We start from the raw sequence: 16336 nt of genomic DNA on the forward strand, positions 1-16336 counted from the left end.
TTTGCATTTCCACAAGAATCCAAACAAACGTGCACACATCCATGTATGCAGACCTCTAATATAGTATAAATAGAACCAAGTGTGTGTCTACAGTCCATGTCCATTTTTGAGCATACATCGCAGTTTAACACTTTGCATGAAACTGTCACCAGCATTCAAAGTCTTGATGCTGATATGTTTGTCTAATTATGAAAAAACATGAAATACTGCTAAATAAGCAAAGTCAAAAACATTGCCTACATGATTTGGTCATAAAAAATCTGAAATTGTATATAAAAAGTCAATAAAGTGAGGGTTTGAAGCAAAAGGCAATCTTGTCTTTGACATTAAATTGTGGCTTTGATTCTTTTTCTCCCACAGCTACTTGCAGGATTCTGAATATGACACGTCCTAATCCTAAAGTCAAATTTGTTATGAGCTTGCTGCATGTTATCATTAGAGGGTGTAGACTACCAGTACCTCTTCTTTCCTCTGTGACCTTGCCTTCCTCCACAGAGACTATAGAACAGAGCAGAGCTAAAACCACAAAGCCAGGCGTCACATGCTGAGAAAATCACTGATTGAAATATATAGAGAGAAGGCGAGTGTAAATGAGAAAGCAATAAGGGTCTCCCTTCCCCCTCGTCTCCTTCTAACTTCTCTTCACCTCTGTCTCCTTTCTTTCCTCCAACCTTCGCTTGATTCACTCAATTACACTAACATCTGTCTCTCTCTTTCCCTGCTTCCCTACATTTGCAGTTGGCATTATTAAACTGACTCACTGATCATTGAAAAGTGGTACAAAAAGCAGTTTCAATTTGTATATGATACTATAAATTTAATTTGGTGGTCAAGATGGCACCAACGGTATTGTTGGTGCTAGTGTTTCTCAATACTGACATTGAATTTCCTCAAAACACAGCTGTTTCCTATTGCAATTAACATTTTTGCTTTTTCAAGTTTAAGGTGTTTTGTTTTATTCTTTCCACGCTGGGCAACATGTTTTCGTTTTGGTCTTTAACCCCTTCCATCATCTGCCGCTGTAGAAACTCTGGAAGATTTGTGCATTAAACCAATCTCCTTTTTTGACATAAGGTACTACAGTACATAAATACAATATGCAGTGCTTTATGCTAATGTAACTATCCTGCTTGTACATCCCACCAAATAAAGTGTAGAGACTGGTACCTTTGGCCAATTGTCTTGCAGGTTAATGTATTTATTAAAATAGTTGTTGTAATTAATTATTGTTGTTGATGAATGTTTTGCATGATGTGCATGTTTTCTGTGCTTGTGTTACAAACTGAGTATCCCTCGCGACAATACATGGTGTTGAATCATATATCATATCATTCATCCCTCTCACATCTCTCTCCCTCTTTCTTCCGGCCACAGACAGTGTAGACAGAGAAGCAGACAGAATCAATAGTAGCCAATCAGTACCAGACAAAGATGGACATGGGTTCTCTTTCTTTCTCTCACTGTCTACTTGAACATAAAGTCGGTCAATCCCTTCTTTTTCTCTTATTCTCTTTTTCTTTCCTGTGTTTTGTGTGCTCCTTTAGATCATGAGGATTCCATACAGGCAGAAACACATTGTGTATGCACCCTAACCACACAGGATTCCACCTTTTGTCAACAAACATTGAACTGACTTTACACTCCTGTAAAAGTTATAAAACCTGTTGCCCTGCAAGTCCTATCTCTCATCTTCTTGTTAACCCTTCTAACTCCAGATCTGTTCATTTGAACACTGTTATATCCCCACCAAACCTAGTTCTCCAGTCTTTTCTTTTCATGTTACCTCCTTTTTCTCGATCCCAGGCAAAAGAAATGCTTTATTCGCCGTCATGCTGCTGCTATGCTTAAGATCTTGATTGCTGTCTCTTGCAAGCTTAAGCCTCACAAGTCCCTTTCTCCAGTTTTCTTTACCCTTTTTAACACTTGATCACTGTCAAACAAATCTTTTATTCGAAATGACTTTGTCACCTCCTATAATTTAGATATCTTATGTCTTACTGAGACTAGACTCAAATCAGGGCACTGCTGCCCCCTGGTGGAGCTTTGCCCCCCTAACTATAACTTTCTGAATGCCCCAATGTCCATAGGCCATGATGGGGGCATTGCAGTGGTTTATAAGAACCACTTCAAATGTATCCCATTTACTCCTGGATCTTTTCATACCTTTCCAGTGTGTTGTATTGTTATCTACCGATCCTCTAGATCTTGTACAAATTTTAGAACTAATTTCTCCAATCTGCTTTCAAATTTGACAAGATCATTATTGTAGTTGATTTTAGCATTCACACTGATGATTCCTCTAATTCCCTAGCCACAGAATTCCTAAACACTGCAAAATCATTTAACCTAGTGCCACATGTTTCTGGCCCCACACATAACTGTGGGCACACCCTTGATCTTATTTTTTACGCTTGGCCTGACTTCCCTGTATGTGTCTGATTTAGTTTCTGGTCACAAATGTATAATTTCTAACATGGCTCCTTAGCTGGAGCACAATATTTCTCTGGCCTGATTAATAATAACAACAATAACGACTGACTTCTGAATCTTGCTCATTCTGGATTCCCGGCCACCTCCTCTGACAACTGTGCTAAGATTCTAAATTCTGTTTGTTGACAAGATCAATGGGCTCAGGTCAAATTTCAACCTTGGTGTTCGTCACTCTGTTTGAGTTACCTGCCCTGTTCTGCTGTCTGAGTTCAATCCTATTTCCACCTATGGTCTCTTAGACATACTTTCTCATATCCATCCATTGTCTTGCCCTGCTGATATTATTCCATCCAAATTTCTTAAAGAGGCCCTACCAGTCAATACCTCCTGCCTTCCCTCTATTGTTGATCAATCTCTCTTCTCTGGTTACATACCTTACTATTTCAAGACAGCCTGTGTCTTCCCTCTCCTCAAAAAACCCTCTCTAGATACCACCAATTTAGTTAACTACAGGCCCATTTCCAAACCTCCTTTCACTTTGACCATGGCACTGCTTAAAGTAACTAACAACATTCTCATGTGTGCAGATAAAGGTGGATATATCATTTTAGTTATATTTGATTTATCTGCTGCCTTTGATACCATTGATCATGCTGTTTTAATTGATAGACTACTGAACTATGCAGATGACACACAGCTTTACTTTTCAGTTAAACCTAGTACCTCAATAACCTTACCACCCATCATGACTTGAGCTTCTGTTATAAATTCAACATTTCTCAATTCTGACAAAACTGAGGTCCTTGTGATCGGCTTTGATTGTTTTACTAAGGAGGTCAGTCTCTATATTGGCCCCCTCGCTAGCAACATCAAGACCACCTCTAAAAATCTTGGTATCCTTTTTGACCAACATTTGAACTTTGAACCAGAGGTGACCATGCTTTTACGGTTGTTGTTCCTAAACTTTGGAACAGCCTTCCCCATTCCATCAGATCTGCTGATTCTGTGGTTTCTTTAAGCAGCTGAAAACTAATTTCTATAGGTTAGCCTTTTTATAATTACTCTCTGTTCACCTTCAGTTGTGATTATCTTGGTCATGTGCTTACTTCTTGTCTATGTATCAGGCGTATGTATGTATGTATGTATGAATGTAGGTATGTATATTTGTATTTGTATGTGTGTATTTTATCCTATATGTGAAGCACTTTGTAATTGTGTGTTTTAAAAAGTGCTACATAAATAAAGTTTAAAAAACTCAAGCTAAATTTACTTCACTATATTTCTTAAGATAACTGTTTGCAGTTATCACATATCCTCTGTCATTTATTTTTGTTATTTTCTGAATTATTACAGTAGTCTTCTTTGAGTGGAGAAAAGTCCATGACCTTTCTGGCATCATAGTACAGGATGTGTATTAAAACATTCTCAATTGTCATCTGCATCACCCAAAACGTTTCACAATGACCACTTAATGCAATTATTAAAGACTTGACAGACTTTTTTTTTTATTAAAGCTTAAAGAGGACATTAGATTTAGCACTGTATGTTTAGTAATTATGCTGATTAATTAGTGAATTTGTCATTTTTGTTTGTTTGTAAAGCCACAAGCTCGAGTATGTCTGTAAAACCCTAAATGGTGTGTCCTACAAGTAACTACTGAAAGCTTTATCATGTTCTTTTCCTGGATTACAATTGCTGTTTCCATAGTTTAACATGGGGTATCCATTCCTATGAAAACGTGAATGGACTTTATTATAATATCCAAGGGCTTACAGCGACTAACCCACTGAATGAGGGCTTTTGTTTCTACTGTTTGAAGTTTTACCTAGAGAGACTTTTGTTGGGTTTTTCTCGGGTACATGACTGTCTGGTCAGGATTGCAAAGGAATTTTTCTGAGTTCATGTTTGTTTATAGAGGGAAGTGCTCAGATATGGATCTGTGTGAGTGTGTGTGTGTGTGTGGGAGGAAGAAAATGTCTGTGGATTTGTGCGCATGGCCAAATCAGCACCTACTTTGAGTATCACTGAAAAGTCCATAAAGCATATAAAAACCTCATTGAAATTGGAACCTTGTGTAGGTGTGTACATACTGTGTGCTTTTTCTATTCTTAAGTGCCCTAACCCTACCTTGAACCTTTGTAAAACTTGAATCTTGTACAGTTATACAGTAGCTTCATTCGATTTATACAAATAAGTAATTTAAAACATACCTAGGCAGTAGAGAAAATGTATGCTTTTTGTAATCTTTTAAGTCTTAACCCCTTTTGAACCCGAAAAGTAATTAAATTCTTTGTTTTCTGCATGTTTTTCCATGTGCATGTGTATGTGTGTGCCTATGCTAAACCACCTTAAACCATTGCATATCAGAATAAATCAATAAATATGAAAACATGAATGAGTTTACAAGACAGAATGTGTGTTTCTTTTACATTAAATTACTAAAACCATATTTAAACCCGAACTTTAGCATATACTGAATGATGAATTCTGCAAAACAAATCTGGAAGCTAAGAAAATAAGAAAGTACTTTTCTGTGTGTGTGTGTGTGTGTCATACCTATATACAGTGGTGGGTGGATAGTTGGCGATGTCGTAGATGAGTCGTATGTGTCCCTGGTACAGCTCCAGTGCCAGAGGGTCATGATCTTCCTTATACAATAAAATACCATTGTCTTTATCTGTAGCCACCTGGAGACACAGAGTAACAGAAGTTTAAAAAGTAAAAAAAAAAAACAAGACAAAAATCATGGTTTCATACACAGATACAGACAGATGCTCTAAATAATGGCCCTACCTTGGTGATTAAAAACCCAGAAAAAAGTCCCACACATGTAGTTTCTCATTGAGAACAAAGCCATGTTTAATGCAGTGCTGAGCGGTAACTGCTGTTGGGCAAATGCAGCATTGCAAATTAATGTAGTTCAAGATCAGGCATTACATCATGCAAGTGAAACTGATCCATACTACTGAAGCTAATTAAGATCTAATGTTGATTTGTTAAGTTTGTCTGCAAATAACCTTAGTTTCTGTTTTGCTACCGCAAATCAAGAGGCTTTAACACTTTCTTTATAGTCTTTAGTGGTATCCTTGGTTTGGATACTGGTCTGATTCACCTTGACTCAAACACAGTACTGGTAGAGAGTTTTCCTCTTTTTTTTTTTTTACCATTCCAACATTTTCAGCTTGCATTTGAAAGCTTGTAAATCTGGTGACATGTTTTGCACACTACTGTTTGTAAGTGTTCCACATTCTTACCGTTGGTTGTCAAGTATTGTGTGAATCTACACAGCTTGTTTACCTGAAAGTTTCTCAGACCTGGCAAAGCACCTAGCTGGCACTGAGCTAGTTTTTAGTTCTTTCAGATTTCAAGTGTTGATGTAGCTCTAAGTCAAAGAGAAAAACACTTCTAAATCTAGATACTATGTCATGCCATCACTGCTAAAGAACTGTAAGAAAATTAGGGAAAATAATATAAATTCCACTGCACACGTTCCTAAACAAGGTCACTCACACCTCCCTCCCACACATACACACTTGACATGTCACACTTGCTTGCGTGCTCTGCTAAGCGCTAACTAACTAACGAGTGGAAATGGGGCCAAGGGGCCAAGCACTTAACACTCTGGCTTCAATGGAGCATAGCCAAGTCAACACCTGTTAACAAGCTGCTGGAGAGAAGAAGAGAGCGAGGCAGACCTAAAGAAAAGGAGGAAGAGATGTAGAGAACAACAGACAGAGAGAGATAGGAGGGGGATGGAAGAAAAGAGTGAGATATAGAAAAAGGGTGAAGAGAGAATAGATTAAGACTGAGAAAAGAGAGAAAAAGTGTTAAAGAAAGAGAAAAAATATACAGTGATTTATGAAGTGTGGGGCCCTTTCATTCTTTTTTTCAGTTTCTCTCTCTTGCCTCTGAGTCAGGGCCTCTTGGTAGAGTTTTAACAGCCTTGGCACTGACATTGAAAGCTCCTGGCAGGAAAGCAGAAGCACACACGCGCACACACACATTCACACACATCCGAACAGGTGGTAAATATCAATTAAACTGCCCTCCTTTTCTTGTTTCTCTTTCGCTCACTTACAGTCTCATTTTCAAAAAAGAGGAAAATATGTCTCTATTACTTTCAGGTGTTCAAAATGTATGCTCTGTGTGAATGTGTGTGTGCGTGCATGCACGCATACACAGGCACTAGTGCTCAGTGTGCCATGGAAACAGAGGGTGTAGCAGATGTTTGCTTTGCTTCGTCGGCACTAAGTCGTGCAACTCTATAGGCTTGATTTGAAAGGCTCACAGCTCTATTTCAAGCAGCCCAAAAATGTTTTCCATGTAGCGCAGCATAAAATGGCTTTTGTACTTTGAATGGTCGACATACCATACAAGGTAGCACTTTTTAATCTTAAGGAAAGCAAGATATTGAGCACATTTTTAAAGTTTATTCCAATACCTGCATGATGACTGATTGTTAACACACCTTGAAAACCAAAACTTTGTGAGCAGAAGTCAAATGTCACCCATACCTGTAATGAAATATGTGCGGTGGGACGGAGCTTCGCGCCTGGCAGTTCCACATACCCATCGCGACCCAGGAAGTGAACAGTGGACATCTTGTCACATTTGTTGCCGTAGAAACCAGGCATGCAGCGACAGATGGGCTCCCCAGCAACCACCAAGCACTGGGCGCCGTTCTGGCAATCTGATTGGTCGCAGGGGCTGGTCTGCAGCAAGATCATTGGTGGAGGGTTCTCGCAGAACAGCCCGCTAAGGGATGAGTAGGTTAAACAGAAGATAACTTATTCATAGATCCTTAATGAGGTCATTTGTTGTGTCTGTATCCTCTGATTAAAGCTGTTTAGAGCTTGTTCTGTATTTTCTCTGATTACATTACATTTGGATATTGCATTTATGAAGTTGGAAGGAAATAGAAGTGTTTTATAAGCAGGACAGATTCTGTATATCTACTTGTTTCCCCCTGTATCTTCTTGAATCTCTGAATCTTTCTTTGAATTTCGTCTTTTTGCTTATACAGTGTCTATCTTCATGTTTCTGTCTCATTCATCTTTTTGTTTCCTGCGTACCTATAACTTCCTTTCTCTCTCTCTGTCTCAGTGTCCCTTGTGATGAATTTGTTTCTCCCTCGCCAGCAGTCTCTGCTATAATTAACCACATGGAGCTGCATCTGCTGCACACACACAAACGCACACATGCACAGAATGGGTCCAGACAACACGTCCTCATACCGAAACGATAGAATAGGTCTAGTGTTTTCGGCGCCCTCTATAGGATGGATGGGGACTGTTTCCAAAATAGGTCTGTAATATGCCACTTTCCAAAACCATTACAAGTCACTGTTAAAAAATAATTAGGTTTTATGGTGTGACAATACTGTGGTTAAGGTTTAGGCAAAAAAAAAACCACTTGGTTACATTTAGGGAAAGATGATGGTTTGGGTTTAAATGATCACTTGAAACAGGGCTTCTACTTCCTTAATGTTATGTAACCTTCATTGTCATGGCAACAGTAAACATCACCTTATGGTTTAAAAAAAAAGTCCTGACTTTTGGTTGGAGGTGTGGCACTCATGGTTTTGGGCGGGGCGCAAACAGTAGTCTCCTGCAGCAAAGTCTACTTTTTGACATCTAACTGTCTAGCCATCCACCCAACCCATCTCCTCCTAATAAAGTAAATAATCAAGATAAAGTCACTCTATATTGAAGTCACCTAAACTGCATCACTTCTTTGGGTCATAATTACTACAGCTGCTAGATGGAGCAAACTATATGTCGTTTTTGCCGGCCTGAAATTTAGACCTGTACTGTCATTTTTCTTGTGACGAGGGGCTGGTCCAGACAGTCAAGTGTCTGATTATGAAGCACCATCTGTATCTCCTCCCAATCTGGCCCTGCAGTGTGTGCACCATAAGTGTATTTGTGTCTGTTCAAATTTGCTCTGTCCATGATTCCATGACTCTTACCTGAAACCCTCTTTACAGACGCAGGTATAGCCGTTGACAGCGTCCACACACTCTGCTCCATGTTGACACTTATTCTCCAGACAGTCATTGTAGTCCTGCTCACAGTGTTGGCCCACGTAGCCCGGTAAACACTCACACCTAGAGTGACATGGAAAAAGGATGGGATTACTGTGTGCATGGGCAACAGGCCTTGCCTAATGATTACAGATTTTTACTGAATCTGTGTGGTTTTTTTTACTATACAGAGATGGTACAGGTTCAGTCCTTTTCTACAGCTCATGTGGGTAGAAACAACTTGTGTTTTCAGTGGCAAGTGTTCTCGAGCAGGACACCAAACCTTGGTTGGAACATTGAGTGCCAAGTACCTTTGATTAGGCTGCACTTTTAAAGTATACATGCAAAATATATTTTTTAGATTGGAATTCTGATTGCAAGCTCCACATTTATAAAAACTCTTTTATGTATTGACTATGTTTTTATAAATCTAATAGTGTCAGTGACCCAAGTGTAAAACATGGTGCCAGTGATTCTATCTGATGGGTAGTAATTGAGGAGTTCTTGAGGAGGAATTGTGAATTTTACAGAGTCAAAAGAAAAGTTTAAATTATATAAAGAATACTGTTTATATATAAAGTAAATGTGTGTGGGCTGCTGTGCATGAATATGCATGTATACAGATCACAATGAAAGTTTACTCCACAGACCCACAAACATATTAACTACTGTAACCTCAAAAATATCAGCCTCTCAGGATTGAACCTTATAATACATTTACGTACATTTTAGAGTTTATATGATGTTTCATGAAAAAGGTTGTTGAATTTCTCTACAGTTTGTTTTAACCTTTAGGTAAATTCCTTAAGAAAAATATAATGCACCTCAAGAGAAGTACAATTTATACAAGGCAGAAAAATACGAACTGCAATGAGGGCAAAGATAATGGCAATATGTTGCCAAACAGTACATGAAACTAAGCCAGTATTATAGGAGATGATGATATTAACCAAAGGTACATATGAACTGTTTTACAAACCCTCACACAGACTACATGTTTCATGTGTTTCAGTCTGCCTTTGTGTACGAATATGTTTATGTGGGTCTGCCTGGTTGTGTTTTTGCCTACTGAAGAGATCAAATCCCAGGGCACAAGTGATCACTCTGATTCTTCTTGTTTTCAGCTTTTAACATTTTCACCTCACAGTTTCTGTGACTTTCATGATGTGACCTGTGACCTCTGACCCTTTTAAGTGTTGACCTCCTGCGAGGCTGTCACTTACCTGTAACTGCGGCCAACATGGACGCACTTTGAGTCGTGCTGACAGGGGTCGAAACCATGGAGACAAGGGTCAATCACCTCCTCACACAGGTCGCCTGGTGACAAACAGTGAGACTGAATATTTATTTTTTGAGTGATTAAAAAGATTTCCATGCAAGACTACATCACCAGGTGTATGTCTGTGACACCAACCAAATGTGAAAGAGAAAGAGATTTGCAGCGGGATACGAGGGAGGAGAGTAACAAAAAGACAGAAGATAGAAAAAAGGAGGAAGAAAACAGATAGGAAGAGACGGCCAGTCTAACCTTTTCACATGTACTCTGTCAACTTCAGATGAGAGCAGAAATGAAAGAAGAGAAAAAAAAGAAAGCAAGGGGTGGAAAAAGATAATGTCGAAGGCTTTAGTTTATGTAGAAGTCCCACACCATTAAAAACACAGGCACACACACTTACATGCTCAAAAGGGTGTATGTAAAAGCAGTAGCTGAAGTTGGTCATAAGAAGGAAGCAGGGATTGAGAAAGGTCAAACACATTTCCATCATTCTCTGCCTGCTTTAATCTAATCCTGCTGCCTCACTCCCACCCTGTCTGTCTCCACTACCCTTTTCTCAAGTCATTTTTAGATGCATGTTATTCTGAACTGCAGTACATTCCTGAATCTGCTGGAAATGACATCTGAAATTCTTAAATCTGCAGCAAATGTTTAAAAGAATGTACTATGAAAGTAAAGTGAGGTTGCCTAATCTATACTGAGTGCCTCCTGGGCAGGCTGTTTCACACTTTGGACACTTAGTTAAAGATGCCAACATTAATTTGTCATTGAGAAATTAACTGTGATACTTTGGTATAATTACAATCATTGAAACGTTGAGATGATTACTGAAGAGGATAAACATGCTGCGAGTGATTTACCAACTGGCCTTTAATTTTTCCCCACTGCCAAACACTTACAAAGTCTTACTGCGGCTCAGATGTAATGGAAGGTCAGTGCCCTCTATCTGGCTCGTGCCATAAAGCAACTCAACATATTACCAACCAAATACTGCCAACATTAAATGCAGTTCAGAGGCTGAAAGAGCGTGACGGTCCTTATTTTCCACACAAATTTATCATGAGTCATATATAGTGATTTTAAAATGCTACCCAGAACACATTCAAGTTTGTCACAATGTTAAGAGTACATTAACAGTGTAGGCAAGACTCAAAAGATAAATTTAAGCACTGAAATAATATACAAAATATTGTCTGGTACTCATGGCTGGGCATCTAAATAATATAGACCTCAGAAGCTGTGAAACAGAATCATATTTTCTCAAATGATTGGCCAAAGATACAATTTGGTCCAGACCAAAAAAAACTACTGGCCAGATTGTCAGGAAATTTTGTTTGGATATTCATTTTCTGCAAGTCGATATTTCCTGATGTTGACCTTTTGTATTGTACCACTTTCAGGTCAAAATTTACCCTTCTCCAAGACTTTGCTTCATGATAAAGCTTTTCAAAAACTGCACGTTGATTTTTTATGGAATATTTTTTACAAATTGCTGTCTCCGGATGATAGATCTTAATGTTCTTGGTAACCTCCTGACTTTTCTTCTATTGCAGCCTTCAAGCCAAAAGGGCAAAAATGCACTCAGGAAATGGTATCTCATAATCTAAAAGACAGATTGACATTTAATTTGTTGAGCACATTCGGGCTTGTGACCAGTCCATTTAGACTGTGGCTTTCTCCCTTTGGAATGACACTCCTTAGTTGCAGAAACTTTATATCAGCTGTTTAAAAGGCCTTGTGACCTTAAATCTTGATCCCACCCGCCCCCCTTTCTGCAAATATGACGTGACAGTCCTGGTTGCTGAGTTTGGAGAAAGCTGAGCAACTAGCGAAGGACTTTCCTCTTAATGTGACACCTGATGATTACGCCTCGGTTCACTGAGCTGAGTATAGGTTCAGAGCCAAAGGAACCAGCTGTGTGCGTGTGTGTGTGTGTGTGTGTGTGTGTGTGTGTGTGTGTGTGTGTGTAACAGCTGTATGTGGTAAGGTGGCTGGCAGTGTGAGAGGCCTCTGTACGCCAACAACGATAATGACATAGTGTGTGTGTGTGTGTGTATTGACTGAGATCCAGTGTCAAAGGGGACCAGCTGTGTGTATGTGTAGAGGACACTGTCACAGATAGAAAAACTTAACTTCCCAGTCAGCAGTTTAGCTGACTCCACCAAGTGTGGGCTCTCTCGCTCTCTCTCTGTCTCTCTCTCTTTTGCCCTTTATCAGCCCTTTCTTTACTCCTTTCCTTTCTATGTTTATTTTTCCCTAACCCTCTAGTACTCTGTCCCTCTTTGCCATCTCTCTGTCATTCTTCCTCTCTCTCTCGCTCTCTCTCTCTCTCTCTCTCTCTCGTGTGATTGCTCTTTCAACCTCCTGTAGGAGCAGTTTCAGGTCACTGCGGAGAGGCTGTCTATCACTAACTTACCATCCAGGAAAGTGGAAAATATGGTTTTGTGTGTGTGCGCAGTAGTAAAGGGACTTGGTGACACTTCCAGCCTCTCAGAGGGAAACACGGGGTTTCAGAAATATTCAATAATTGATGCTTTGTGTGTGTGTGTGTGTGTGTGTGTGTACCTGTGTAGTTGGGTGGACAGACACAGGTGTAGTTGTTGATTCCATCGACACAGGTGGAGTTGTTCTCACAGTCGTTGTCTTCACAGTCGTCTGGATTTACCTCGCAACGTTGGCCCTCGAAACCTGGCGGGCACACACAGCTATACACACATATACACACACACACACACACACACACACACAGGTACACAAAATGTGCAAAATTAGATGGTGGCTAGGCCAGATCTGAACACACACCCCTGATACACAACTTGAAATAAAATCAATCAGCCACATCAATCAGCTGCTCAACTTCACTTCCCCTTAAATTCTACTATAAGAGCTTTAAAGTAAAAAATTTAAACTGTATTCTGGAGAGTTTTCATCCATCTTGTGCTGGTTCTTACACATCACACGAGCCACAGCACATCTATATTTAGTAGTCCAACAAGAGACACCACTTCATGCCTCATTTTATAGCAGAAATAAAAATTTAAAGTTCAAAGTTTAAACTATTACTGCTGCCACTTGCTAACCCTCCCTGACTATCTTTCTCTGCACTAAAACTTAGAGAGAAGCAGTCATTCCTTTGATTCATGTCATCTCTATCTTTCTTTTGGGGGGATATTTCATTAATGAGCATCAGAAGTCAGGGTTCCTCCACCACCTACTGTCTAATAAGGAAGAAAAAAAAACCCAACCCACTCAGAGCTAAAAAAGAAAGAAAAAAAAGCTGAGATTAACTTTTTTTTTTCTAATTTGATGTCACTACTGTTGGACACCACCCACCTGGGGCACTCTAAAGGACTTATCAAAGCCTCCTCTCACTCTTTTCTCTCCCATCTTCAGAGTGTTTCACAGTGACAGGAGAGAAACTCACCTCAAACACCACCGATGTGTAGCACCCAGCTGGGTGATGCATGGCAGCCATTTTGCACCAAAGCGCTTACCACACATCAGCTTGAGGTGGAGAGGGAGGAAATCGTTGAGCCAGTTACAGTGGGGGATGATTAGGTGGCCAGATGGAGAGAGCCAGATTGGGAATTTTTGTCAGGAGACCAGGGAACACCCTCCTCTTTGCAATAAGTGCCATGGGATTTTTAATGACCACAGTGAGTCAGGACCTCAGTTTAACATCTTATCCGAAGGAGGGCATCTCCTACAGCACAGTTTCCCCGTCACTGCACTGGGGCATTAGGATTGATTAGTACTAGAGGGAGGACTGCCCCCTACTGGCCCACCAACACCACTTCCAGCAGCAATTTAGTTTTTCCCTGGAGGTCTCCCGTCCAAGTACAAACCAAGCCCACACCTGCTTAGCTTCAGTCATTCAGCAGAAAAGTCTTCTTTATCTCCTCTTTCCACTCTTCATATCTCACACACTGAAACACACACACTACCTTTAGGCAAAGATCCCCCCCCTCCACACAAAGTCTGATAAATCTGACCACAGCTGCACTCAGCAGCTTACCCACTCTCATGACTCTATTCTTGCATTTGTCTCTTACACTTTATAGAGTCGAGTTCCCTTTAGGATGAAAAGGATTTTACAGCAAGGTCATCCTGACATAGTAAGCAAGGGGAAGTCATGTCGGCACAAGTGATTGACAATTATCAAGTCACACACACACACACACACACACACAGATACACATTATTTGTAAGGCATGGTATCCTCTATCCTTCCTATCCTGTATTGGACTCCTCTCTTGCACCTGTAAAACCTTTAGTTCATTTTCCTTTTCTTTCACTCTCACTCAAATGACTCTTCTAATCTAACTTTGGTGCCTCACAGACTTCTTCTCACACTAACAGTTATCTCACTCACTCACCCTTCCCACAACATATATGATAGTCATTGGTTACCCCCACCCTGTCTGTCTGCTGGTTTTGGAAAGCTAAACTTAAAGCTGCATTACGTGATTTTTGACCTCTAGGGGAAAGAAAGGCTCCAAAACTAACTTGAGAAACTATGCGCTTATTAAATTGATATGGCTAACATGATAATGTAGGTCCAATATTCACTCACCTCTGTTTTGGTTAATCTCTACCTACTAAAGAGAAAGATGTCTGGAGCTTTAGCTCGCTACATGTTTGTTGATCTGACAGTCTTACTTTTACTTACTTTTAGACTCAGCTCTATATATATTTTGGGATGTACTGCTGTCATGTATCATCCCTCCTAGTTGAGACATCATACATCTACCCTTTTTGCCCAACAAAATAATGACTTTGGGTGTGGGTGGACCTTTCACTTCAGTACCATTTTGTTAAATTTAGTCATTAAAATAACAAGCAATCGTTTTTCTACAATACCTGCCACAGGAAAGGAGTGAGGAAATAAAAAGGAGAGAAGGAGAGAAAGAGAAAAGTGGAAGAATAACAGAAAGTAAGAAAGAAAAAAGAAAAGAAAAATGACATTAAGCTCTCCCATGAGTAAGTAGGCAGGTAAGTAAGACAACGAAATACAAATGAGAGGAGCACTGCCAGCACTGACAGGGTCACAGAGCATTGTACCACCAATCAAATCCCAGTCCTGACATTTAAACTATATAGTTTGACAAATGGGTCCCTGCTAAGAACCAAAGCTAATTGGACTTATTGAATATCCCCAACTGATTATATAACATGTTAAAATGTCAAAGGGGTCTGGTCTCCCATTCTTTCTGTCTTTCTCTCTGTCTTTGTCAGAGGGCACTTGTATCTACCTGTGTTGGTATTAACATTAAGAGAAGATCTGTAAAGGGTAAAGGGACCCCTAATAGCATTACCACGCAGGACGTTAAAGGCCAGACGCATATCAAAGCCTTTCAAAGGGCAAAGGCCTTGTTAAGGGGCTCAAGCAAGAGACAAATCTGGTTAAAATATTTATGACAATTGTCTCAATCAAAGTGGCTATTTGTCATACACCCGGGACAAAGTGGGACTTTTTGGAGAGATGCTGATGATCCTGGCAGGCACAATCCAGGATGCTCATGCACACACACATACAGTATGTAGTTGCATGTGAGTGAAGACAATTATTAAGCATGCAGATGCAATTTCACTACCAAGTTCAAAGAGTTCACAAGATGTAAAATAGTGTGTACTTCATGGCATACTACACACAGTCTGTCAAATTTCTAAACAATTGGTGACCATTTTGAGTACTTTTGGTCTGTGGCCTACTCCTAGAGTTATAATTTGTCTCTTGGCACTTAATCCAAAATAGTTTGGACACTCTTACTTTAGTTTCATGGTCCAAAAGGGACCAGTAATGATATGATCAGAGACAGTGGAATATAGTGTTTAGTATTTTAGGTCATGGCCAAAGAACATTTTGAGATTTTTTTTCACAATTCTACAAAAAAAGTAGATGGATTGTGTGAAGGATTGCATGAGTATCCTACAGGAGCAAGAAATGAGCTTGTAATCTAAGAGCTACTGCTCTGAATCCCTGGATCAGCTGGGAAAAGATGGTTAGGAAAGCCAATGAGTGATGCTTTGCTCTCCACTCCCTCAACAACTGCCACTGAGAGGCTCTTGACCCCCAGTGTCTCCCGTGGTGCTGCGCTGTAGCCAGGAGTCAAATACTGTGATTGTGCTGGGCAGCTCCCAGGTGTGAATGTGTGAAACTGTATGAATGTGAAGCAGGGAGTTCTTGGAAGGGAGCGAGCATATGAGGTACACCTTTCCTGGATGGATATAGATGAATAAAGAGGTCAAGTACATAATTGTTTGGGGGTTTCTGCTTATGTTATACATCAGCTTAAAACCCTAAATTACAAAATTGTTACACTGTTTCAGGGGCAATTTATTTTTCCACAGTTCATTCATAAAGTTGTTCCACTAGATATTTATTCCATCCACATGGGAGAGTGTGATACTGCTGAGTTTGCACTGCATTGCACTGAATTGTGTTAACTGCACTTGATTTTTCCAAATTTTGCATTCTGGAGCCATGTGTAGGCAAAACTGTCAACTGGCAATAAAAAAACAAAAAATGTCTGTTAAATACTAGTAAACCCTACTGTGTATGCGGTTCTGTATTGTTTGTGCATAAAACAAAAACTGATTAACATTAT

General features: G+C 39.8%; 1 protein-coding gene across 3 annotated transcripts in view; it reads right to left on the reverse strand.

The window, feature by feature from the left end:
* slit3 (slit homolog 3 (Drosophila)) overlaps window positions 1-16336 on the reverse strand; it is a 261998-nt gene that overhangs the window by 14440 nt on the left and 231222 nt on the right. For all 3 annotated transcript variants that reach the window (XM_042418724.1, XM_042418725.1, XM_042418726.1), the window contains 5 exons: window positions 12294-12433; window positions 9676-9769; window positions 8399-8536; window positions 6945-7185; window positions 4987-5117 (listed from right to left, as the gene is read on the reverse strand). In XM_042418724.1, coding sequence (XP_042274658.1) covers window positions 4987-5117; window positions 6945-7185; window positions 8399-8536; window positions 9676-9769; window positions 12294-12433 — 744 coding nt within the window. The remainder of the gene's footprint in view (window positions 1-4986; window positions 5118-6944; window positions 7186-8398; window positions 8537-9675; window positions 9770-12293; window positions 12434-16336) is intronic.

This window comes from Thunnus maccoyii, chromosome 8, assembly GCF_910596095.1.
Source record: "Thunnus maccoyii chromosome 8, fThuMac1.1, whole genome shotgun sequence".
In the NCBI taxonomy this organism is placed as follows: domain Eukaryota; kingdom Metazoa; phylum Chordata; class Actinopteri; order Scombriformes; family Scombridae; genus Thunnus; species Thunnus maccoyii.